Source organism: Aquarana catesbeiana, linkage group LG05 (genome assembly GCF_042186555.1).
Source record: "Aquarana catesbeiana isolate 2022-GZ linkage group LG05, ASM4218655v1, whole genome shotgun sequence".
Lineage (NCBI taxonomy): Eukaryota > Metazoa > Chordata > Amphibia > Anura > Ranidae > Aquarana > Aquarana catesbeiana.
The window spans coordinates 10785174-10812969 of record NC_133328.1 but is presented as its reverse complement, the minus strand read 5'-3'; the positions used below and the strand labels follow the sequence as shown (position 1 = coordinate 10812969).

The 27796-nt window shown below is 42.4% G+C and overlaps 1 protein-coding gene across 1 annotated transcript; it reads left to right on the top strand.

The window, feature by feature from the left end:
• LOC141144070 (uncharacterized) lies at positions 1–23484 on the top strand. The gene is made up of 3 exons (XM_073629429.1): positions 1–11; positions 10088–10207; positions 22470–23484. The coding sequence occupies exons 2-3, from the start codon at positions 10141–10143 to the stop codon at positions 23378–23380; spliced, it is 978 nt and encodes a 325-aa protein (XP_073485530.1). The 5' UTR covers positions 1–11; positions 10088–10140; the 3' UTR covers positions 23381–23484.
• Positions 23485–27796: the final 4312 nt, after the last annotated feature.

Here is a 27796-nt window from a genome sequence, read left to right as displayed (position 1 = left end):
TATAGGATCAGGTAAGGGCCACCGGACATCATTAATAGTATGATATATTTTTTTTTTTTTCTGGGGAATTTTACAATTTTATAGTCATTTTCTAAAAACGAATTAGCAACAAGCGAACTGTGTAAATTAGATATGTGCAATACCAATAGGATAAGATAAGATTAGATAAGATACAATAAGATGTATTGTTATTGTGAAAAAAAATCCACAACAAAACTACAAAAAAAGGAAGGAACTCCAACACAGTTTTAAAATCACAATCAACTATAGACTATAGACCGCCAACGAGTTTCAGAGTTCTTAAAACTACTTCTTCAGGGAGAGTTTAGCAATTGTTGTACATGTAGTCTCCAAAACATATATTAGAGCGGGGGTCAGCAACCTGTAGATCGGAATCTACCAGTAGATCTTGGACAGGTGAACATCCAAAACATCCAAGTAGTAGCAAATGGATAAAAAATTATAGTAAAGGTATGTTGACAAGAATCGGAATGATTCTGACAAAAAAAGGGGGGAGGGGAAGGCGCATCACTACACCATCCCTCCAGATGCAAATCCCTCCAAGAAGAAGATATTTGCCCTAAGTTGGTGGATCCACCTCAGCTTTCTCTGAAGAAGGAGCTTGTTCCAGTCGCCAAATCGGGGGGCTGTGGTGGATCCGATCCAGGGCCAAAAATGTAACCTTAGGAAAAATCCCACCATGCATCACTTGTCTGCTTAGTGGCAACTCAGAATTATAGGTTTGCATACTATGTATGTGCCTATAAATCCTCCTCCAAAACTCAACCTTGGTCTTGCCAACATGAAACGAACCACAGTCACAAATCAGAAGGTAGACCACACCATGGGTTTTGCAGTTCACATAATGTTTTGCCTTAAAGGTGTATCCATTTGGTTGTATAGTTGAGGGACCTGTGTGTACATATCTACAATAATTACATCCTCCACAGGTGTAAGCGCCTTTTATATTTGCATGGATCTTTTTTCCCTTTTATACTCACTTTGAATGATACGGGTCCCTCAGGGAACTAGCTTGTCTATACGTAATATGAGGAGTCTGGTTATGAATATCTCCTGATTTCGTTTTTTATTATCAAAGAAAAACTGGCCCAAAATAAAAAAAAATAAAAAAATCTTTTATTTTTTAATTTAGCTGTATATTTCTTACTACTACCATAACTTACCACTACGGAACAACCCAAAATAAATTCTCCTGACAATCACAGCGATACCTCATATGTTATGGAAAGGTTTGATGGAAATTTGGGAGTAAGGACCCCAACTCCAGACTCACCAGGATAAAGTGCAAGCGGACTATCTCGGTACATACAGTATAAAAGAAGATATACAGCAAAATACTAGAAATATATCTAAAACTAAATTTATTTATACCACAATCAAAATTGATACAAAATATATTAAAATATGCACAGATGACATGGAGTTTTCGACTAGTTTCGCAGGGTAACCGCTTCATCAGGAACGATGTCTGTGAATAAAATACAATACAATGAAATATACAAATTTACAAAAAAATAGAAGATATTGCCACAATATGAAAGGGGAGGGTAAAGGAAGGTTGTGAGCGAATATATGGGGCTGCTTACCCATGGTGAGGTGCGTGCAACGCCGCGGGAGACTCTGCCGGGCTGACCTGAACGTTGCACGCACCTCAACATGGGTAAGCAGCCCCATACATTCGCTCACAACCTTCCTTTACCCTCCCCTTTCATATTGTGGCAATATCTTCTATTTTTTGAAAATTTGTATATTTCATTGTATTGTATTTTATTCACAGACATAGTTCATGATGAAGCTGTTACCCCTTGAAAACTCCATGTCATCTGTGCATATTTTAATATATTTTCTATCAATTTTGATTGTGGTAGAAATAAATTTTGTTTTAGACATATTTCTAGCATTTTGCTCTATATCTCCCTTTATATGTACCGAGATAGTCTGCTTGCACTTTATCCTGGTGAGTCTGGAGTTGGGGTCCTTACTCCCAAATTTCTATTCCATATGTGTATGTTAGTTGTACTTACTTGTACCTATAGCAGTGATGGCGAACCTTGGCACCCCAGATGTTTTGGAACTACACTTCCCATGATGCTCATGCACTCTGCAGTGTGGTTGAGCATCATGGGAAATGTAGTTCCAAAACATCTGGGGTGCCAAGGTTCACCATCACTGACCTATAGTATAGACCAGAAACAATAGTGCGCGTTTTGCTTTTTTTGTGCCTTACCTAAAACACACCGACACTGATACCTAAAAAAAAAAAAAAAAAAAGAAGAAAAATCCTGCCAAAAAAAAAAAAAAAAATCCTGACCCAAACACTAACCCTGGCACTGACCTAGATCAGGTGACCCGGAATCGGGAGTTCTGGGTCCCGATTGTTAGTATGGGGCGGCTCTCTGTTAGACACCGGTCTCTGTGCTGGCAGTGCGCCATGCGGCATGCTCCCGGCACAAAGGGAGATACGCAAATATGTGGCCCCAAGGAAATAAAACCCCCAGTCCAGTGGGGCCACATATTTATTTATGGACGGCGTGAAGGGATTAACTTGAGTTAAGTTCCCATTTACCGCTTTTGTTGCTTTTGGAAGAAAGCTTGTACTATATCTATTTGTTCCGGCTTTAATATTTCTATAATGTCTGCCAGAAGGCAGCAATCCAAACAAGTGATAAGCAGGATGAGATGAATTACTCCTTATTTTATCCGCTCTGTCAAGGTGGCAGGAATCATACATTTGTGCTAAAGGTGGAAGTTTACAACCCACTATTTTCTGCGCAGTAGCAATTATTTTCTGAAGAGCGTTGCTGTACAGTTTGGGTATCATAATAAGATACAGTAAACCGATACGCTCTCAATTGAAGAGCGATAAAAGGTCTCTAACACTTTTCCCCTTAACCAGGGGTGCCCAACCTATGGCCCACGGTCCGCATGTGGCCCAATACGGCCCAACATAAATTCATAAACTTCCTTACCACTTAAGGACCAAGCCTCTTTCTGAGATTTGTTTTTCAGTTAAAAATAGTTTTTTTTTGCTAGAAAATTACTTAGAACTCCCAAAAATTATATATATATTTTTTTCTAACACCCTAGAGAATAAAATGGCGGTCGTTGCAATACTATCTGTCACACCGTATTTGCGCATCGGTCTTACAAGCGCACTTTGTTTGGAAAAAATACACTTTTTTTAATTAAAAAAATAAGACAGTAAAGTGAGCCCAATTTTTTTTTATATTGTGAAAGATAATGTTACGCCGAGTAAATTAATACCCAACATGTCACGCTTCAAAATTGCGCCCGCTCAAAGAATGGCGACAAACTTTTACCCTTAAAAATCTCCATAGGCGACGTTTAAAAAAATCTACAGGTTGCATGTTTTGAGTTACAGAGGGGGTCTAGGGCTAGAATTATTGCTCTCGCTCTACCGATCACGGCAATGCCTCACATGTGTGGTTTGAACACCGTTTTCATATGCGGGCGCTACTCACGTATGCGTTCGCTTCTGCACGCGAGCTCGGCGGGACAGGGCACATTTAAAAAAAAAAATTCTTATTTCTTTTATTTATTTATTACCTTTTATTTTTTATTTTTACACAGTTTTTTTTTTTTTTTTTTAATTTGTCACTTTTATTACAAGGAATGTAAACATCCCTTGTAATAGAAAAAAAGCATGACAGGACCTCTTAAATATGAGATCTGCGGTCAAAAAGACATCAGATCTCATATTTACACTAAAATGCAATAAAAAATAAATAAAATAAATTTGTCATTTGAAAAAAATCAAATATAAAAAAAATGGCCCTTTAAGAGCTTTGGGTGGAAGTGAGGTTTTGCATTGCTTCCGCCCTGCAATGATATGGAGACGGGTGGCCATCTTCCCCTCACTCTTCTCGATGTCAGGCCACGAGAAGGACTGATCGCCTCCGCCGCTGCCGCTGGGTACGGTAAGCGGCGGAGGGCTCCGGAGCGCGGCGGGAGGGGGGGCCCCCTCTCCCGCCGCCGATAAAAATGATCTTGGGGGGAATCCGCCGCAGAGACCACTTTTATCTGAAACCGGACTGCTCACTGAAGAAGAGGATACCGGGGTTATGGTGGCTAGCTGCTGCCATAACAACGATATTCCTCTTCAAAGTACCGACGCATAAAGACGGTGGGCGGTCCGGAAGTGGTTAAAAATGTAGATTTTTGGGGAATTTTTTGTAAAAATGCATGTACGCTTAGCAAACACATGCGACCAATGAAAAATTTTGCAGTGTCTCTTGACTGAACTTCTATAAGTTTTATCTTCCCAAAGAAAAATCTCCCACTCTTCACAATCGCGCCTTATTCATGTCATCAGTTTTTGGCAGCACAGATATTTGTGGCAACTAATTTTTAAGGATAAAACACACGAGGGGCAAAATTAGAACCAAAATATCTGATAAGCACTTTGAGAATTCATTGAGAATTGCTGCTCCATCTATCCAACCAGATATTGATGCATTTGTTTACCAAAAACAATGTCAGATATCGCACTAGTTTTATGTTGTCCTCTTTTATTTATTTATTTCTTTTACTTTTGTAATAAAAAATATTACAAAAAAATGAAGTTTTATTACCCAGATAGGTACATTATCGATATCTGTGATTGTTAACTTGTGATCTGCTCAACTTTTTCTGTTCATCAGCTCTCCTTATTGTTGGTGTATTTTATGTGTAGCCCAAGATCATTCTTCTTCTTCCAATGTGGCCCAGGAAGGTCAGAAGGTTGGACACCTCTGATGTAGACCATTCTTCCCGAGCAGTCTGAGAAAGTAAAAATTGTTGCTGAGATTTTGTTTACAATGGCATGTACATCAACTGAAGTCACCTAATTAGTAAATAGAGCCCACCTGTGTGTAATTTAATCTCAGTATAAAAACAGCTGTTCTGTGAAGCCCTCAGAGGTTTGTTAGAGAACCTTAGTGAACAAACAGCATCATGAAGGCCAAGGAACACGCCAGACAGGTCAGGGATAAAGCTATGGAGAAGTATAAAGCAGGGTTAGGGTATAATAAAATCTCCCAAGCTTTGAACATCTCACGGAGCTCTGTTCAATCCATTATTGTGTTTGCAGTTTGCTGTTTGTTCACTAAGGTTCTCTAACAAACCTCTGAGGGCTTCACAGAGTAGCTGTATTTATACTGAGATTAAATAACACACAGGTGGACTCTATTCACTAATTAGGTGACTTCTGAAGGCAATTGGTTATACTAGATTTTAGTTAGGGGTATCAGAATTAAGGGGGCTGAATACAAATGCCCCCCCCCCACACTTTACGATATTTATTTGTAAAAGATGTTAAAAACCATTTATCATTTCCTTACCACTTCACAATTATGAGCCACTTTGTGTTGGTCTATCACATGAAATCCCAATAAAATACATTTAGGGTTTTGGCTGTAACCTGACAACATGTGGAAAATTTCAAGGGGTGTGAATACTTTTTCAAGTCACTGTATATTGGGATTCGCAAATATATTAGGAAATTGAACATCAGAAAATATATGTTGAGTAATACACGTTCCTACTCAGGCAATCATGTTAACAGTGGCAGAGAAATAAAAGTGGATTGAGGAACAAAACTATTTTTAATCCCCATATTAGTGACAACAGCTGTTTTTAAGAAGGTGGTTTTATATGTTTTAAATGAATTGCAAGAGTTAAGGACCCTGTTTTTTATTACTGAAGGCATTAAGTCTCTGGAAGATAAAAACATATGTGATCATAAGACCCGCAGATAAGGGAGGGGGCATAGTAATATGTCCAAAAAAGTCTTCAACAGGGGTCTCAAACTGGCGGCCCTCCAGCTGTTGCGTCCCATGAGGCATTGCAAGGCTGATAATGATAATTCCCACAGGCAGAGGCATGATGGGATAGTTTCACAAACAGCTGGAGGGCCACCAGTTTGAGACCCGTGGTCTATAATGATGAGGTTTTAAGGCCATTGGAAGATACAGATACCTATAGAGAGCTAAGAAGTAACCCTACAAGTAAATACAAAGAAAGGTGTTAAGAAGAAGCTATTAGATCAAAAAGAAGAGAAGTACCTAGTGCCCACCACATGTAAGTCCCCATTTTATATATTTTACCTAAGATACATAAAGACAGAGAACACCCTTCTAAGTGCCTGATTGCAAAATGGCGTTTAATCAGTGTGCTCAAGAATGGATGAGTATATCGAAAACCAATATATAGTGGGTAGGCATAGGCCAAACAGAACTCCCGAACAGGGGGAAAGTTCTAACCCAAACAGCAAACCACATTGAAGTCTATGGGAGCCAAACAGGAAAAATCAAAAGTGTCCATTTTGAAGGCTTATATGCAAGTTATTGGCCATAAAAGGGGTATGGGGGTCTGGGTACTGCTCTGGGGGACATGTATCAATGCAAAATATTTTTTTTTTTTAAAAACAATAGTTTTTTTCAGGAGCAGTGATTTTATTTATGCTTAAAGTGCTACAATAAAAAAAAATTCCTTTAAATATAGTGCCTGGGGGGTCCACTTAGTCTGCCTGTAAAGTGGCGCATCTGTAACATATATAGAACATGCTGCAGCAAAAATGAAATGTCAAAAGAAAAAAAAATAAGCCCAATCACATTTAAAATGACTCGCGGTTACAATTACCGGCACCCAGCTATTGAAAAAATGAAGAAAGAAAACGGCATGGGTCCCCCCCAAAATCCATATCAGACCTTTATCGGGGCATGCAGCCTGGCAGGTCAGGAAAGGGGGGGCGAGCAAGTGCCCCCTCCCTCCTAAACCATGTCAGGTCACGTGCCTTCAACATGGAGGAGTGGGTGCTTTGGTGCAGGGGGGGCTTTGTCCTCCCCCACCCCGAAGCACATTTTTCCCATGTTGATGGGGACAAGGGCCTCATCCCCACAACCATGGCCGGTAGTTGTGGGGGTCTGGGGGTGGGGGACTTATCGGAATCTGGAAGTCCCCTTTAACATGGGGGCCCCCAGATGCCACCCCTCCCATGTGAATTAGTATAGGGTAAAAAGTGTCAAAAAGTAATAAAAACAAGAGACAAGTTTTTGACAAATCCTTTATTAAAAAATAAAAAAAATAGAGTCCTTTGATGTAAATCTATTGCCAATCACGCTGCCTGCCGGACCCGAAAAATTAAAATAAAACAAAATGCTCTGCCTTCTGGGACAGCCGCCCGCTGAATGCCTCCTCTGCGCTTTGACAGTTCTTATATAGGTAAGTTGCATGGCCACCTGGCTATGTCCCCTGGTGACATCGCCCCCTTCTAACTTCACGGACTGGTGCATGCTGGGCCCCCCTGCCCCAAAGCACCCACTCCCCATGTTGGCCTGATATGGTTCGGGGGGGGGCACTCGCTTATCCCCCTTTTCCTGACCTGCCATTCTACGTGCCCGGATAAGGGTCAGGTATGGATTGTGGGGGGGCTCCATGCCATTTTTTTTGTTAAAATATGGCTTTCTGGCCCCGCTCCTAAACAACCAGCTTACACTGCGCTCAAAGCGTTGCCCAATCAGGGTGCGGAATGCATTGTTCAGCGCTCGGTGCATTGCAGGCAAATATTCGGCCCGAACCGTTCGCCCAACACTAATAGTGGATATATATATATAGTGAGTACACCCCTCACATTTCTGTAAATCTTTTCTTCTATCTTTTCATGTGACAACACTGAAGAAATGACACTTTGCTACAATGTAAAGTAGTGAGTGTACAGCTTGTATAACAGTGTAAATTTTCTGTCCCCTCAAAATAACTCAACACACAGCCATTAATGTCTAAACCGCTGGCAACAAAAGTGAGTACACCCCTAAGTGAAAATGTCCAAATTGAGCCCAAAGTGTCATTATTTTGTGTCGCCACCATTATTTTCTAGCACTGCCTTAACCCTCTTGGGCATGGAGTTCACCAGAGCTTCACAGGTTGTCACTGGAGTCCTCTTCCCCTCCTCCATGATGACATCACAGAGCTGGTGGGTGTTAGAGACCTTGAGCTCCTCCACCTTCTGTTTGAGGATGTCCCACAGATGCTCAATAGGGTTTAGGTCTGGAGACATGCTTGGCCAGTCCATCACCTTTACCCTCAGCTTCTTTAGCAAGGCAGTGGTCATCTTGGAGGTGTGTTTGGGGTCGTTATCATGTTGGAATACTGCCCTGTGGCCCAGTCTCCGAAGGGAGGGGATCATGCTCTGCTTCAGTAGGTCACAGTACATGTTGGCATTCATGGTTCCCTCAATAAACTGTAGCTCCCCAGTGCCGGCAGCACTCATGCAGCCCCAGACCATGACACTCCCACCACCATGCTTGACTGTAGACAAGACACACTTGTCTTTGTCCTCCTCACCTGGTTGCCGCCACACACGCTTGTCACCATCTGAACCAAATAAGTTTATCTTGGTCTCATCAGACCACAGGACATGGTTCCAGTATTCCATGTCCTAAAAGTCTGCTTGTTTTCAGCAAACTGTTTGCGGTGCTTTCTTGTGCATCATCGTTAGAAGAGGCTTCCTTCTGGGACGACAGCCATGCAGACCAATTTGATGCAGTGTGTGGCGTATGGTCTGAGTACTGACAGGCTGACCCCCCACCCCTTCAACCTCTGCAGCAATGCTGTCAGCACTTATACGTGTCTATTTCCCAAAGACAACCTCTGGATATGAAGCAGAGCACATGACCTCAACTTCTTTGGTGGACCATAGCGAGGCCTGTTCTGAGTGGAATCTGTCCTGTTATACCGCTGTATGGTCTTGGCCACCGTGCTGCAGCTCAGTTTCAGGGTCTTGGCAATCTTCTTATAGCCTAGGCCATCTTTATGTAGAACAACAATTTTTTTATTCAGATCCTCAGAGAGTTCTTTGCCATGAGGTGCCATGTTGAACTTCCAGTGACCAGTATGAGAGAGTGAGAGTGATAACACCAAATTTAACACACCTGCTCCCCATTCACACCTGAGACCTTGTAACACTAATGAGTCACATGACACCGGGGAGGGAAATGGCTAATTGGGCCCAATTTGGACAATTTCACTTAGGGGTGTACTGACTTTTGTTGCCAGCGGTTTAGACATTAATGGCTGTGTGTTGAGTTATTTTGAGGGGACAGCAAATTTACACTGTTATACAAGCTGTACACTCACTACTTTACATTGTAGACAAGTGTCATTTCTTCAGTGTTGTCACATGAAAAGATAGAAGAAAATATTTACAAAAATGTGAGGGGTGTACTCACTTTTGTGAGAGACTGTATATATGTATATATATATATATATATATATATATATATATATACACAAACAGTATTTATATTGATTTTGCTATAAAGAAACTGTAGTTTGCAGCGGCAGCTGCTCCATTAGGGGAGCAGGGGCGCCGCCCCCCTAATCTATGTGTCTGGCCAGTAATCTCCACGCAGGGCGCCAGAGGCATGGATTTCAATGTTTTTTTTTTTTTTTTTTTTAGAAGCACATCATTAAAGCCTGAGGCTCTAATTGGCTTCAAAAAAGGGTGGGCTCGGGGCACAGTGCTCTGCGCCCCAAGCCCACCCAGTTGTGTGACATTAGCGAATTAGTATTCGCTAATGTCTTCCCGCTTCTCCTCCCTGCCAATCAGGAAGTGGGTCCTGAGACCCCCAATTTCCCGGGGTTCCTAAGACCCAATTGGCTGCAAATTCCTAAGTCCTGATTGGCCGAGAGGAGAAGCAACCGCCAGGACTTGGGAGGAGACACAGAGGGGGGGGGGGAGAAGCCACAACCTGGATGGGGTAAGTATGAGGCTAGCCGGGGGCCTGATGGGTGAGCGGAGCGACAATCAATCGATTGGTTGGGGTGGGGTAGGGGGTGATTGGATGGCTGGGGGAAGTGGCACCAGCTGCCACTGGTAGTTTGTATTGTTCTTTCATACATTCCTATACCATTCATATTGGTTTTAACGAAATATAATAAATGTAAGGCAAACCATTATTTTGATGAAAATGACGAGTTATTTATACTTTTTATATCAGTATAATCCTTGCAGTTTTATCACTTTTTTTTAAAAGGTGGAGTCACACTTTAATTGTTCTCCTTTCAGCCCATTCCCTGAAGTGTTACACGTGCACCGGTGCAACCAGCGACAGCGACTGCATGACAGAGACGACCTGCCCATCGAACTCCAGCTACTGTGTGACAATCACAGACACCAGTTCAGTCAGTAAGATTTGCTCACATTATTATTTTATATCCAACACGAGGCCAAAGAGCACAAAGAGCAGTCATAATGCAGTGTGAAATATAGGGAGCAGTAGCAGCAGATCAGCAGTTGATCGTGTACACCGATCTCACCGGCTGTGTCTCAGGTGCCTTGGTACATGCAGCATTTTCTTATAATACCGCCTGGAGTTTATCTGGTACATTTTTGCCAAACTATGAATGAGAGAACAGAAGTGCGCACCGCAATGCTGCCCAATCCTGTAAGTATAAATTATAGACATGTGCAGTCATATTCGGACAAATTTTTCATTTTCGGAAATCTAGATGTATCTGAATTTCCGAATTACAATAGTACCGCATTTAAATGAATCCGAAATAACGAAAAAAAAAATGGACCAAATTCGAATTCAAATCGACTCGAATAGTTTTCGAATTTCGAAAAGTTTTTGAATTTGAATAGTTTTCAATTTGTTTTCCAATTTTCAAAGAGAATAGAATAGAAAAGAATAGGATAGAAATAAATAGAATAGAGTAGAAAAGAATATAACAGAAAATAAAAGAATAGAACAGAAAAGAATAGATTAGAAAAGAATAAAATAGCATAGAATAAAAAAATAATAGAATAAAATAGAAAGAATATAACCATATTCTGAAATTCGAATTTCACATAGAATAAATTTGAATTCAAATCCATAAGAAAAAAATATAATGGAAAAGAATACATTAGAATAAAAAGAATAGAATAGAATAGAAGAGAAGAGAAGAGACTATAATAGAATAGAAAAGAATAGAGTTAAAAAAAACATTAGAATAGAATAGAAAGAATAAAACAATTTCCCAAAATTTAAATTGAATCAATTAGAATTTGAATAGAATAGAAAACAATAGATTAAATTAAAATAGAAAATAACAGGATAGTATAGAAAAAAACAACACAATAGAATAGAAAGAATATAACCATCTTCCGAAATTCAGAAGAATAGAATAGAATAAAAAAAATAGAATAAAATAGAATATATCCATCTTTTGAAATTCGAATAGAAAAGAATATAGAAAAGAACAGAATTCAAAAAACAATAGAATATAATAGAATGAAATGGAATAGAATAGAAAGAATATAACCATCTTCCAAAATTCGGAAGAATAGAATAGAGTATAAAATAATAGAATATAAAATAAAACAGAATAGAATAAACAGATTGAAAAAGAATAGTATTTAAAAAACAATGAAATAGAATAGAAAGAATATAACCATTTCCCAAAATTCAAATAGAATCAATTTGAATTTGAATAAAATAGAATAGAAAATAACGGAATAGTATAGAAAAAAACGATAGAATAGAATAGAAAGAGTATAACCATCTTCCTTTCTATTCTATTCTATCGTTTTTTTTCTATACTATTCCGTTATTTTCTATTCTATTTTATTCAAATTCAAATTGATTCTATTTGAATTTTGGGAAATGGTTATATTCTTTCTATTCTATTCCATTCCATTCTATTATTTTTTGAATTCTATTCTTTTCTATTCAAATTTCAGAGGATGGTTATATTCTATTTTATTCTATTCTTTTTTATTCTATTCTATTCGTTTCTATTCTATTATGTTCTTTTTTTTCTATTCTACTTTGTTCTGTTTTACTTTATTGTATTCTATTCTTTTATTTTCTGTTATATTCTTTTCTATTCAATTATATTTTTTTCTATTTTATTTCTTTATTTTTTATTCTATTTTATTCTCTTTGGAAATAGGAAATCGAAAACTATTTGAATTAGAAAAGGACACCTTTCGAACTCAAATTAGAAAACTACCGTATTTATCGGGGTATAACACGCACCCCAAGTTTAGGAGAGAATTTAAAGGAAAAAAACTTTTAGGAGGGAAGTTTAAAGAAAAAAAATTTACATTTAGATGCCCATCAATGCAACCTCATCAGTGTCATTGCAACATGATCGTTTAAAATTACTGCCGCCGAGATAGACAGAGCCGGATGACCTGTGTACTCGGCTCCTCTCGCAGTCCCGCCCAGTCCCGCTCCTTGGCCCGGCTCCTATGATGGACATAACACAGGTCCATTGGCCGAGCCTAGCCAAGTACACAGTACACTCGGCTAGGTGTATATCGGCGGCGCTCGCTCCTCTCCCCCTCACAGACAGCGGGGATCGGCGTATAACACGCACCCACGATTTTTCCCTGATTTTAAGGGGGAAAAAAGTGCGTGTTATACGGCGATAAATACGGTATATAAAATTGATTTGAAAACTATTTGAATCGATTCGAATTAGAATTCAGAAAATTTGAAATGATTCCAATACGAATAAACCGAACAAATTCCGAAAATGGATTAAACGAATTAACTAAACCAATTTATGTAAATAACGAATCAAAATGAAACAAATTTTTTCTTTTTTCACATGTCTAATAAATTAGGCTTCAGGCTCTGTCAACTCCTAAACCCTGCGCCTCTAATGCATTTCACTCATTCACGCACTTAATCATAGAGGTATTACTGCTCTATGATTGGGCCCATGGGCGTGTGAAATGCGTTAGAGGAGCGTGGTTCAGGTTCCAGTCGGTAAATACCTATAGTGGCCCATATGGTGGTTCAAGATGCCAGAAGCATCCATCTTGGTTTCATGAGGCCGGTCTGCCATGAAGAGCAACATACCTTTAGCGCAAATTTGATTTACACTTAATTGCCCCCTCTTACTTCACAAACCCCACCCCCCATTGTAGTGTGCTCTGCCCTCTTTTTTACTAATCCCCCAACAGCACTGCCCCCCCTTCACATCTCCCCCCCACAGCACTGTTCCCCCTTTACATCAACTCCCCTTTCACATCACCCCCGTCCCACAATAGTGTACTCTTCTCTCTTGACATCCAACCCCCCCTGCACAAAGCGCTGCCCCCTTTTATATCAGCCTCCCCTCCCCCACATAGGGTTGCCACCTTTTCTTCAAATCAAACCCGAACACTTTAGCGGCGCACAGCAATTTTTGGCGTTAATAACAAGAGTCCCCCTTTACATCAGAGTCCACAGAGTTCCCCTTTTACATCTGAACTCGCAGAGTTCCCTTTCATTATAAGGGGGGACTGTGCAGACTCTAATGTAAGGGAGAACTCTGGGGACTCTAAGGGATGCTCTGGGAACCCTGATTTAAGGGGGAACACTGAGCACTCTGATGTACGCAGAGGGCTCCGCTGTAAGCAAGGAACACTGTGGCCTCTGGTGTAAAGAGGAACTCTGATGTAAGTGGTGACCTGAGAACTCTGATTCACCTTAGTGTACTCACTCAGAGGCAGGGAGAGAGAAGGGGGGAGACTTCAGTCTTCAGGGGATGGATGGTGAGCTCACTCACCCCTTGGCAGTCAGCACCTCTCATTCAGATGTCTCTGAGGCTGCTGGACTTCAAATTTCCGACCCGCACTTTGCTTTTCTGAGGCACAGCGCTGGGGATTGGAGTATGGGCAGACACATAGGGGTAGGGATGGGAGAAAGAGGTGCAGATCAAGCCCTCTCTCCTCTCCCGTCAGTGTGGGGACAAGGGGGTGGGGAAATTGTTAGTATTGTTAGTGCTGGCTTTGGGCAGTGTGAAACCCGGACACATGATTCCAAACTCGAACTGTCTGGGTGAATCCTGGACAGGTGGCAACTCTACCCCCACAGTAATGTCCTCTGCCCCCTTCACTCTCCTGACTGCTCCTGTCCTAGTGTAGCGGTCTCCCTGACTTCCAGAGGCCTGATGGTGACCCCCAGAGCCAGGGAGAACTGACATTCCTTCTCGGGGTGCAGGTTACTAGGCATGGTGGGTATAGTGCAAGGTGGAAAGATTGCGCGCCAGTCACTTTTTGTAAAAATGAACAAAGAGAGTTTTATTTTACCTAACAGGGATGATGGGAAAGGGGGTTAGGGCACAGGACACTCTTAGACAAATGCAATAGCAATTAAGTAAACTCCACAGACAAAAATAGAACTAGGCAGACAGTAATACAGATAAATCTGTATCTTGTAGCAACTGCTGTCTCCTATGGCAACAACTCCTTGCACAGTATCCCCCTGTAGATCTTCCAGTTTAACTCACAGTATCCCCCTGTAGATCCTTAAGCTCAGCTTACTGTCTCTCACTAGACCTCTTGGACTCTCAGCTACCTGTTGGATCCCTCGAGCTTCACCCACAGCTAACCGCTGTACTTATCTTCAACCTTCACTCACATCTACCCGCTGTATTCCTGGATGAGTCTCCACTGAAGCTTTCCCACTTACTTCACCACCCCGGCTAGTGAAGCGTCTGCTCTGGTAACTCCTTCAGAACTTCATCTCTTCCAACTAACTTGCCTCCAGTAACAGGAGTGGTCGTCCCTCCGGCAACTGCTTCTCCTTTACCTCCGGCAACGAACAGGCTCCCCTCGGGCTGAGCCTCTAACACACGTGGTTCTGCCCCAGGCTTAACCTCTGCTGCTCCTCCTTTGCAGACCCTTGTATTTACTGGATAAGCCTCATGTAGACCTAGCAGCCGGTAGCTCTCCTGAATAAGCCTCAGGCTTCAGGCCAAACAGCCAGGAGCTGTTTGACACACATCTACCCAGGCCGCAGCCCCGGGCGGGAAGAACCCCAATCACCTGACTCCTCCCGAATAAATAGCCTATCTATAAATAGCCTATTCCAGCATGCGAAGAGGCCAAAAGATACTCAGGCTACTTGGCTGGGACAACTTATTTACTCATCACCTGAATTCACTGTAATCCATCATTCTAATGCCAAAAGCAACAGTGCCACCTATTGACAGAAGAGAGAGACCACAAATTGAACTCAGACTTAGGACAGAAATCAGTGGATCAAAGAATACCAACTAGCTAGGCTAGTTACCACCTAGCACAACTAGATTTATTAGCAGCCCTGTTTAGGACCAGGGTGCTACAATAGCAACTAATGACCTGCGGGTTAATCTAATCCCCGCAGCTCCCACTCCCGCCCTCCATCCAATGCTGTGCTATGACTCCTGCATTCAATCCACAGTTGACCTGCCTCTCGCTCTGCACTCTGTTGTGATATTAGCAGGAGCAGAGGCTGGGGAAAGTAAGCAGCTCCTAAATGGCGCGACCACGGTGGTCTGGATGGAACAGTGGCTCGGTTTGGATCTGGACCGCGGTCCGCCATTTAGCGATGCCTGGTCTAGAGGATTGAGGGTACAGGATATCCGAAAACAGCAGCATCAAAAACTCCCTCTGCTCTGTAGTATCTTCTCAGTATCTTTATCCCTGTAGCATAGGCTAATGCTCAGATGGACAGCTACATTTAAGTACCTTCAGCTCCTCGCGCATGCTACTTGTGGACTTTTAGGCCAGGAATGGCAGTTGACTAAACAAGACTGAAAAGCATGACTCGGACCTCTCTCTGAGGGCAATACCCTCTCAAAGCAGCAGGCCTGAGAGGCCGAGACTGGACCGTTTGCAGGTACACCCTCCCCACACAGCAGTCCAGGAAGGCAAAAACAAGAATTCTTCACACCGACATCCTTCTAGGCCAGGCTTGGGTCCAAGACACTTGGAGACACATCCTCTACAAGCAAAGCCTGGGAAGCAATTGCTCTTCTAGAAGTTCTCCGCAAATATTTATCTCGTTCCCCAGCCCACATCACTGATATAAACCTCTAAGGCAACAGTCACCCTAGTGGCATTTCAGATGTGACTTGAGTTGCACAAAATCACATGACAAGAGAAATCACATTGTTTTTAATGGTGCCCATTCACATCAATGCAACTCAGCACTAGGCAATTTTGGACAATGTTCCTGTACTACTTTGGTGAGATTCCAGCATGATTTTGGCACCATAGAATATGTAAACCACTTAAAAGTAGCATTCAACTTGCAACCAAGTTTCAGAACATAATCGCACTGAAAGTCAGATCAAAATCGTATCGTAGCAGTGAAAACGAAACCTACTTTTTTGACCAGAGCATAATATTCATAACCCACAACATTGTATCTTCTTACCCTGTCTACTGGGGAACCCTCTCCAGAAGCAAGGAGAAGAAAACAAGGTCGGCAGCCAAAGAGAAGCCTACTAAACCCAGAAACCAATGGCAAAGACCTCCTGTGCAGACATGTGACCTCCCTCTGCTAGCTTGCATTCATCCCATTGTACTCACTTACTCTGGAAGGAAAGCAGAGGGAGGTCACATGACAGCACAGCAGGGCTCTGCAAGGAAGGTACTATATTTAGCATTATAATTTTAGGAAAACACACACTAGACATGTGCAACTGCCAAAACATTTGTTCATTTTCAATTAATTCGTTTGTGTTTTGTTTTTTTCCGTTTTTCAGGCCATTCGTTATGATCGAAATTCGTTATTTCGAATAAATTCGTAAATTTGAAAATTCGTGAATTTGAAAACTCATAAATTCGAAATCCGAAAATTTGGAAATTCGAAAATTTGCAAATTCAGAAATTTGAAAATAAGAAAGAAAATCTGAAAATGCGAAAGAACGAAAATCCTAAAATGAGAAAATCCGAAAAAATAACTAACAAACTAATAATAACTAACTATTAAATTATAGGTATTGGAATTTTCTTTCAAATTTCTCTGTTAGTAAACGTAACGAATGCAAATTTATCCAAAGTTACGAATTATCCAAAATAACAAATGCTGCATCTAAACAAATGTAAGGTAACAAATTATTATTATTAATTAATAATAATAAAAAGTTTTTATTATTACTATTATTAATTCGTTACGCTCAATTCGTTTAGATGTGGCATTCGTTATTTCAGATAATTCGTAACTTCGGATAAATTCATATTCGTTACGTTCAGTAAGAGACAAATTTGAAAGGAAATTCCAATGCCGATAATTTAATAGTTAGACCTCTTTCACATTGAGGCGTTTTTCAGGCGTTTTAGCGCTAGAAATAGCGCCTGTAAATCGCCTCCCCTTCATTTCAGTTTCACTTTTCATACTGGGGCGGTGCGCTTGCGGCATGTTAGGAAAAGTCCTGCAAGCAGCTTTTTTGGGGCAGTTTTGGAGCGTTGTATACAGCGTTCCCAAACCGCCCTGCCCATTGAAATAAATGAAATCAGAAGCGCCGCAACTTGGGCACTTTTAACCCCTTCTTTGGCCGCTAGTGGGGGTTAAAAGCACTAATCCACAGGTGGCACTAGTATGAAAGGGCTCTTAGTAATAATTATTATTAGTTAGTTAGTTATTTCAGATTTACAAATTTTCCGATTTTCGTTCTTTTGAATCTTCAGGTTTTCATTCTTATTTTTGGATTTTCGAATTTTCGGATTTCCAAATTTCCGAATGTCCACATTTCCCAAATTTTTGATCTTTCGAATTTCTGATCTTTCGAATATTCAAATTTCTGAATTTCCGAATCTTTGAATTTCCGAATTCCGGATTTTAGAATTTTGGATTTTTCAAATTTACAAATTTTCGAATTTTGGAAAAGTTAATTAAACGAGTTTCCGTTACTTCGATTTGCACATGTCTAACTCACACTGTATTGAACAAGGACCTAAAACAGAGAGAATTAAAGTAATTAATACATGTGACTGAACACAGCTTTAAGTGAACTCCAGAAAGCCTCAAGGGCTGGGAGGGGCCAAGCTTGACTTACACAGAAAAAGTCAGGATTGCATATACATTAAGCTGCCTATAGCTCTGAATTTACTGATCGCTTTGACTTGTGGTTTTCCCCGAAGGTCCCCTCTTTTTATGCATTTTTCCATAATATGCCTAAAGGGTCTAAAGGCTGAAGGTTTTTTTTTACCTACAGGCATTCTATACATGAAGGTAAAAAAATCTTCACTATGCAGCTTCCCCCCACAGCCCCACCAATACTTACCTGAGACCGATCGTGATCCAGCGATGTGCATGAGAGTGACTGATCTCCCGGGTTTTTGGCTTCAGATTGGCTGAGAAACTGCAGCAGGAGCCATTGGCTTTCATTGCTGTCAATCACAGCTTACAGCCAGTAAGGAGGGAGCAGGGGGTGGGGCCAAGCCCCATTCTGTGTGTCTTATGGACACAGAGAGCGGGTCTCTGGAGCGAGCAGGCACAAGTGCCCCCATAGCAAGCAGAATAATAATAATAATAAACTTTATTTTATATAGCGCCTTTAACGCCTTTAGATTCGCACTATAGCCCAATGATGGCTACAGCGCGGATTTGCTTTGCCGGGAGGCCGTCAATAGGCAACCTCCTCTTTGCACGCTCCCCGCATGCCCCTTGCAGGGCACGCGCAGCGCACACTGTGATCACTGAGTCAATGAGATCCCTGCCCCTTACCACATGATCAGCTGTCAGCCAATGAGGAAGAGGTGAAGCCGCCTCATCTGTGCCCACCAATACCGACTTCCAGTGTCACCTTCCAGTACCCACACAGTCCCACGAATCAGTGCATAACAGTGCCAGCAATCAGTGCCACCTATCAATGCCCACGAGTGCTGCCTATCAATTCCCACCAGTGGTGCCAATCAGTGCCTCATCAGTGCCACCTAGCAGTGCTGCCTATCAGTGTCACCTACCTGTGCCGATCAGTGCCCATCACTGCCACCCATCAGTGCCCATCACTGCCACATATCAGTGCCCATCAGTGCCACCTATTAGTGCCCTTCAGTGCCACCTATCAATGCCCTTCAGTACTGCCCATCAGTGCCACCCATCAATGCCCACCAATGCCACCCATCAGTGCCCACCAGTGCCACCTCATCAGTGCCCACCAGTGCCGCCTATTAGTGCCCAGTCCCACCTTATCAGTGCCCATCAGTGCAGCCTCATCAGCGTACATCAACGAAGGAGAAAAATTACCTGTTTGCAAACTTTATTAACAAAATATAAAACGATTTTTTTTTTTTAAATTTCGGTCTTTTTAAAAAAAGGGGCATTAGATTAGTTTTTGTTCCATCCAGGTCTCTCTCTCTCTCTATATATATATATATATATATATATATATATATATATATATATATATATACATGCAGTGCATGTGAATAATTTCAGACATGCATGTATATATATATCTCAATTCCATGTCTTTTTCCATTATTTTGTCACTGTTGCGATTTGCACATTCTGATATTTTACATCGGAATCCATTGCCTTTTGTTACAATGCTCCTTTTGTCCTTATGTCCTTCGTAGATTTGACTTTTGATGGCTATATATATATATATATATATATATATATATATATATATATTATCATTGGTCAGCTCTATGCGTTTTTCACATCAATAGTCCGATTAAATTAAGTTTAGCTGAACAAAGTTTTTGTTCTGAAGCTTTAATACCCAATAAGATTTTGCTTTATACATCGATTAATATACACACCTATGAATGTTTATCATGTGTGTATAGACATTTTGCATTCATGTATTCAATGAATAGGCGTGTTTTGGGTTAACCCTTTTTGGGCAACTATAAGCCTAGATTTAGACACTGTTGTGTCTTTTTTTCTAGGCTTTATTGTCCTTTTCTTTACTTTTCTCCTTTTTCATGATTTGCTTGTGATTTAATATTGGGTAAATGATCGCCAGCTTACACATATATGTATTTTTATTATCACTGTTATGCCCTGTACACACGATAGGACATTGATCGGACATTGATCGGACATTCCCGACAACAAAATCCATCGGATTTTTTCCGACGGTTGTTGGCTCAAACTTGTCTTGCATACACACGGTCACACAAAGTTGCCGGAAAATCCGATCATTCTGAACGCGGTGACGTAAAACACGTACATCGAGTCTATAAATGGGGCAGTAGCCAATATCTTTCGTCTCTTAATTTATTCTGAGCATGCATGGCACTTTGTGCGTCGGATTTGTCTACACACGATCGGAATTTAAAGGATCGCATTTTGTTGTCGGAAAATTTTATAGCCTGCTCTCAAACTTTGTGTGTCGGAAATTCCGATGGAAAAAGTCCGATGGAGCCCACACACGATCGGAATTTCCGACAACACAATCCGATCGCACTTTTTCCGTCGGAAAATCCGTGTGTACAGGGCATTACTGTTTTTGTGTGCATTCGTTTAGACCCATGTATGCGTTTTAAACGTTGCAATGTTTTTAAAATGTTGGTTGAAATGTTGTTTGCATGTGGCACTATTAAGGCCCATACACACGATCGGACTTTTTTGATAACGAACATGCAAATTAGCTGTTTTAAGGCAACATCCGACCGTGTGTACGCTCCATCGGACAAACTTTTTCGGTTTTCATCAGACAAATGTTGGCTGTGCAAACAGACAAACTTGGCGGCAACAAAAGTCCTACGTCGGCTAGTCCGATCGTGTGTACACAAAACCATCGGACTTTAGTCCAAAGTACAAACATGCATGCTCAGAACCAATGCAAAAGATCTGACAACAATACAGAAGTTGACCAAAGGGTGGCGCCGGAGAATTGAACTTTACTACGTTCGGGTTTGTTGCCTAAAAAGTCCTGCCGTGTGTATGCAATACAAGTTCACGGCCAACGCCCTTTGGACAGAAATCCACGAAAAAGTTTGTTCAAAGTCCGATTGTGTGTACGAGGCTTTTGAGCCAGGTGTGTTTTTGGGTGTATCCCAATTTGGGCGGCGGACTCCCTTAAAAGACCTGCCTGTTTAGTGTTACATTGGTTGTGAACAAGCAAGCTATCGCTTGTGAAACGTCTACCATTGCCTGTACCTGTCTGACCCTTTTTTGACAATAAAGATGACATCGAGATAATTTGGAGTTCCAGTGTGCGACCAATTCCTTGTTTTGTTCGTCTTCCACGGTGGTGAGCCGAGGTCTGCACCTGTGGTCCATCCTGCACCTGATTTTGCCTGGAGCGGTGGGCTTCTCTTTGTTCTTTGCATCTGAATGTCGCAACTGAAATCCAGACTCATCAGATCAGGCAACGTTTTTCCAATCTTCTATGGTCCAATTTTGGTGAGCCTGTGAGAACTGGGGCACTGATGATGAGGCACTAATATGCAGCACTGATGGGCACTGATAGGCAGAATTGATGGGCACTGATTAGCATCCTTGATGGGCACCGATTGGCACCCTTGATGGGTCTGCACTGATAATCAATGCGCTGATTATCAGTGCAGCCCCCCCTCCCCCATCAGGAGAGCTGCTGATCGTCTCTCCTCTACTCGTGCCTTGTCAGTGCGAATAGAGGAAAAATAGAGGACACTTCCTGGTTACGATGTTACCAGCTGTGATTGGACACAGCTGATCACAAGGTAAGGAGCCTACGTCATAGGCTCTTTACCGGAATCGGAGATGCGGTGTGTCAGAGCAACACACTGCATGCCCTGGCGCGTGCGCGAGGGGCTTATCCTGCTGGATGTCATAGGATGTCCAGTCGGGATAATAAGGCCACCCTGCGGCCGTCATTCTGCATACGGTGGGCGGGAAGTGGTTAAGCGAAGGGAATTATGAGCCATCCAAGCTTTTATATCACAAATACAGTTAGATAAGAGAAAAGCAGCCAAAGTAGAATCCGGTCTAGTGTGGATGGATATCCGTCAGCATGATGAGCCCGTGAGATCTAAGCAGTTGGCCAAGTGGGAACTTGTAAATGCTAAAAAGTAAGGAGCCCAAGACTGAGCCACAGAGAAGAGGACAGGCCAGGAGCGCCGACGGGGGGACCCCAGAAGAGGAGGATCTAGGCTGCTCTGTGCAAAACCATTACACAGAGCAGGTATGTATGACATGTTTGTTATTTTTCTAACATAAAATAAGATCTTTAATATCACTTTCACTTGAATTGGCCAGGTTTGTGAGGTTCACTTTAAGAGGTGCCTCCAAGTATCAAAGCGGATCTTTACTGCATATGAGCACCACAAGCCAAAAACACAATTTTATAAATTTTTAATATTCAATGTATCTCCCCCCATCCATCCATGTCTCCAAGATTTATTTTGTTTGGAAATCACTTTGACCCCCCCCAGCTGGTATCCATCTGCCCTTAGCTTAGGCATGCAGGCAGGAGGGTGTGCTTAGCTGAGAAAAACCCTCCTCCTCTCCTCCCCTCCTAAAGACTCCTGGGTTGTATGGCATAATTTGCATAGACAAAAAACTGGGAGGTAACTGTACAAAAAAAAGTTTAACACAAGTAAATATGATCTACCTTCCTATATTTACTAATGCTAGCAGCATGAGGATTAAAATTAATCAATATTGATTGGGATAAATAGTCAAATAATCCCATTTCTGGATTTCATTCAGGAAGGATAATATAAAGGAAATAAAATACTGTTACATTTGTTCTCTCTGTAGATGGAACTTCTGCAACTGAAATAACCAAGGCCTGCATGGCCAGCTGTCCAGCAACCACCGTAAGTGCCTCTCTGGGTTCGGCCAATGTGTCCTGCTGCTCCAGAGACCTGTGCAACACCAACGGAACCAACACCAACGGAGTCATCACCAATGGAACCAACACCAACGGAGTCATCACCAACGGAACCAACACCAACGGAGTCATCACCAACGGAACCATCACCAATGGAACCATCACCAACAGAACCAACACCAACGGGACCATCACCAACAGAACCAACACCAACGGGACCATCACCAATGAAGTCATCACCAATGGAACCATCACCAACAGAACCAACACCAACGGAACCAACACCAACGGAGTCATCACCAACGGAACCATCACCAACGGAACCATCTCCAATGGAACAATTGCCAACGGAGTCATCACCAATGGAACCAACATCAATGGAGTCATCACCAACGGAGTTATCACCAACGGAACCAACACCAACGGTACCATCACCAATGGAAACATCTCCAGCGGAACAATCACCAATGGAACCATCACCAATGGAGTCATCACCAATGGAACCAACACCAACGGAGTCATCACCAACGGAGTCATCACCAACGGAACCAACACCAATGGAGTCATCACCAACGGGACCATCACCAACAGAACCATCACCAACGGAACCAACACCAATGGAACCAACACCAATGGAACCAACACCAACGAAACCATCACCGGCGAAACCATCACCAACGGAACCATCACCAACGGAACCATCACCAATGGAACCATCACCAGTGGAGTTATCACCAGCGGAGCCATCAGCATCAAGTCCAGCTATTCCTTCATTTCCCTTGTAGTGGGAACCCTTGTGATGCTCATCAGCGACTCCTTTCTCAGATATATGACATGAGATAGCAGATTGTCCTTTGAGGTTAAAGTGTTTGTAACCTTAAAAATGAAACGTAATACGTGTGGCTCTTAAAGGCATTAAACAGTGTTTTGTGCTATACAACATACATATATACAGTGTGTGTGTGTGTATATATATATATATATATATATATATTTGTTATTGTGCTCCTCTGGTGATACCTGGTTGATCCTGCCTTTTCCCCAATTCCTGGTTGCGAACTGACCACACTAATCAAGGAAGCTGATTTGTGCTGTTGTGATCAGTTTGCATCCCTTCTTATCCTGTTTCCGAGTTGCAGGAACACCCTGCAAGCAAACATCTTCCGTGGTCAGAATGTAGCCACGCCCCTTCACATCCCTCCTCTCCAGATCGACAATGGATTCCCCATCAGCGGATTCCCAGCCTTACTGTCAAGCTGACATCAATGCCCCCCAAGTTGGTCACACCCACCTGCAGGTCTGTGATGCACTGAAAGAAGAAAAGCGATCCCATAACCTGCACCAGAAATCAGTGAAAAAGATATATAAGCATATTTTTTTTTTACATTTATAATTATGTATTATTGAAAGATATATCAATACTTATTAGAATACATTTATGGGATAAGATAAATTTCTTAATTACTTTAACTGCATGCTGACCACCCTAGAGCAGATTTACTTCAACAGGACGGCCGTTCTGTTCAGAATTATGTATATACACTTGAATCTGATCTTCCCGGGTAGGAAGTGCGCCAACACGCCGCCGTTGTGCAGCTTCTGCTATGATTAATTACAGCAGATTCAGATCAGCGGGTGCCGGCCAATGAATATCTGCCGACACCCGCTGATCGGCGGGGAGACAGGCCAGACGGCGCTCTGCCCTTGTAAACAAGGCAGAGTTCTGTTCTAAGTAGAGGAGAACAAGACAACCTGGACAGCTGCACATCGGAATGGATAAATCCGTCTTTTTATTCAAAATACAGGATCATGGGGTACACAAAACACGACTGTGGGGTGGTACAAGAATCTATGACGCGTTTCGCACTTACACCAAGTGCTTACTCATAGAGTTATGTTCTGTTGGCAGGGATGTGCTAGATTTAGTTTCCCTGCAAAGCATATCCCTTAGTAAAAGCAGCACACATAGTGTTCACATAAACACTGGTTAGGCACACAGTTAACCCTTCGATAGCCCCTGATGTGTGCCTAGCCAGTGTTTATGTGAACACTATGGGGGTTATTTACTAAAACTGGAGAGTGCAAAATCTGGTGCAACTCTGCATAGAAACCAATCAGCTTCCAGGTTTTCTTGCCAAAGCCTAATTGAACAAGCTGAAGTTAAATGCCGATTGGCTACCATGCACAGCTGCACCAGATTATGAGTGTTTTAATAAATCTAGCCCAATGTGTGCTGCTTTTACTAAGGGATGTGCTTTGCTTTGTACTAATGACACTGGCCCCAGCCAGTGTCATTAGTACAGTGACAGTGCATTTTTTTGGCACTGATCACTGTATTAGTGTCACTGGTTACCACAAAGTGTCAAAAGCGTCAGCTAGCGTCAGATTGTTTGCCGCAATATTGCAGTCTATAAGTTGCTGATCACCGCCATTACTAGTATAAAAAGAAATAAATAAATACAAATCTCAGTCAATATCCCATAGTTTGTAGACAATATAATTTTTGTGTAAACCAATCAATATACGCTTATTGTAGCAGAATACATGTTGGCCTACATTTATGAAGACATTTGATTTATTCAATTTTTTTTATTGGGTATGTTTTATACCAGAAAGTAAAAAATATTGTTTTTTTTTTTTTTTTGTTTATAGCACAACTAATAAAAAAATGCAGAGGTGATCAAATACAACCAAAAGAAAGCTCTATTTGTGGGAAAAAGATGATATACATTTTATTTATGTACAGTGTCGCGAGCAATTGTCTGTTAAAGTAACGCAGTGCTGTATTGCAAAAAATTACCTGGTCATGACGGGGGGGGGATCTTCCAGAGCAATCAATCAGATTCCAATCTCCCCCATTTTCTTCTTTTCTGAAAGCCCGTGTTGTGTGAACACACTTCAAAAACTTCACCTGGTGCCAAATAAGTTCACACACATAAAGAGTACAACACAAAAACGTGCAACGGGTGTACATAAGTCCTCCGAAATCGAAGGACCTTGCCCTGATCCCCCCGGGGCGTTAGGCTCCAGACGGGGACTGGGGTACTTACACTTGCTCCATCTGGCCGAAACCAGACAGACCCCATTTTTTGGAGGGTCTGCCGAAACAGACCCCCCCCAAGTACTAGGTGGGGCTCCCCCGAAGGGAGACGGGGCGAACCAAGCCAGAAGGCCAAGTCCACCCCCTCCCAAGACTTTCAAGGCAGGCCCGAGGACCTACACCCTACCAGTCACACATGCAAAACCGTGTACTAACAGGGGTCTTAAATAAAAAAAAAAGTGGGGGAGAAGGAAGTGGAGAGGAGAGTGAAAAATGACCATTGTGTAATACAATCGCCGGCCCTTTGGCCAGGAATCAAAAATTCCCCTGGTCCAGGCCAAAAGGCCTGGTCCAGGAGGCAGGTAAGAAAAAAAGTGTGGTAAGTGCAGTGACCTTGGTGCCACAACACAAGGTGACCCTCACTCACTGTGAGTTTACCGCACCCCTGGACTGCCACTCCAGGGGCACATGCACCACGGGCTTCTTTTTTTGGGCCCGGCCCCCATCCCTGCCACATAGTGAGTCCTTTTAGGTTTTCTCAGGGAGAGCCATGGACGTCAAACACAGCCTTCACCGATACTAGCCTTTCGAGGCCCCCATCATTCCAGTGGATTTGCAGGGCAACACCCTGATCCCTCAGTCAGGGTGACAGCTCCGCCACCGGACGCCGACAGGAACAGAAACCACACCAATCCTAGCCAAAAGTCCGGGATAGCCCAGCCTTCGGCCAGACCAGCGCAGCACCCATCCTCACCAGGAGTACTCTTCTGGCCCGCTCAGACACGACCGAGTACTAGCCTCCTAAAATTCCAAGGAGCGCCAGGTTCGGCCCCTGCTGAAACGGACCATAAGATACCATCTTGCCAAAGGATTTGCATAGCCCTCCCCAATGGGAACAGCACAGCGACTCCTCTGGCAACTGATAAGAACAGATTAAAATTTTTTTTTTTTTATACTTTACTCAGACTGAATCACAGACTCAAGTATATCTCCACACTGTACCAACAACTGAGCCGTGTTCCTTGCATCATTCTAGCGTATATTTACAAAAAGGTAAAATCATGGATAAAATGTATACAGTATCTCACAAAAGTGAATACACCCCTCACATTTTTGTAAATATTTTCTTCTATCTTTTCATGTGACAACACTGAAGAAATGACACTTTGCTACAATGTAAAGTAGTGAGTGTACAGCTTGTATAACAGTGTAAATTTGCTGTTCCCTCAAAATAACTCAACACACAGCTATTAATGTCTAAACCGCTGGCAACAAAAAGTCAGTACACCCCTAAGTGAAAATGTCCAAATTGGGCCCAATTAGCCATTTTCCCTCCCTGGCGTCATGTGACTCGTTAGTGTTACAAGGTCTCAGGTGTGAATGGGAAGCAGGTGTGTTAAATTTGGTGTTATCGCTCTCACTCTCTCATACTGGTCACTGGACATTCAACATGGCACCTCATGGCAAATAACTCTCTGAGGCTCTGAAAAAAAGAATTGTTGCTCTACATAAAGAAGGTCTAGGCTATAAGAAGGTTGCCAAGACCCTCAAACTGAGTTGCAGCATGATGGCCAAGACCATACAATGGTTTAACAGGACAGGTTCCACTCAGAACAGGCCTCGCCATGGTCCACCAAAGAAGTTGAGGTCATGTGCTCTGCTTCATATCCAGAGGTTGTCTTTGGGAAATAGACACGTATAAGTGCTGACAGCATTGCTGCAGAGGTTGAAGGGGTGGGGTCAGCCTGTCAGTGCTCAGATCATACGCCGCACGCTGCATCAAATTGGTCTGCATGGCTGTCATCCCAGAAGGAAGCCTCTTCTAAAGATGACAAGAAAGCCCGCAAACAGTTTGCTGAAGACAAGCACATGGACATGGGCAAGCACTAAGGACATGTATAATTCGAACCATGTCTTGTGGTCTGATGAGATCAAAATAAACTTATTTGGTTCAGATGGTGTCAAGCCTGTGTGGCAGCAACCAGGTGAGGAGTCTTGCCTACAGTCAAGCATAGTGGTGGGAGTGTCATGGTCTGGAACTGCATGAGTGCAGCCGGAACTTGGGAGCTACAGTTCATTGAGGGAACCATGAATGCCAACATGTACTGTGACATACTGAAGCAGAGCATGATCCACTCACTTTGGAGACTGGGCAGCAGGGCAGTATTCCAACATGATAACGACCCCAAACACACCTCCGAGACAACCACTGCC

Bases quoted from the DNA above. Each gene is read 5' to 3' on its own strand.
- LOC141144070 (XM_073629429.1), top strand. From the start codon at position 10,141: ATGACAGAGACGACCTGCCCATCGAACTCCAGCTACTGTGTGACAATC. The intron at 10,208-22,469 runs GTAAGATTTGCT...TTCTCTCTGTAG, and splicing joins CACAGACACCAGTTCAGTCA to ATGGAACTTCTGCAACTGAA.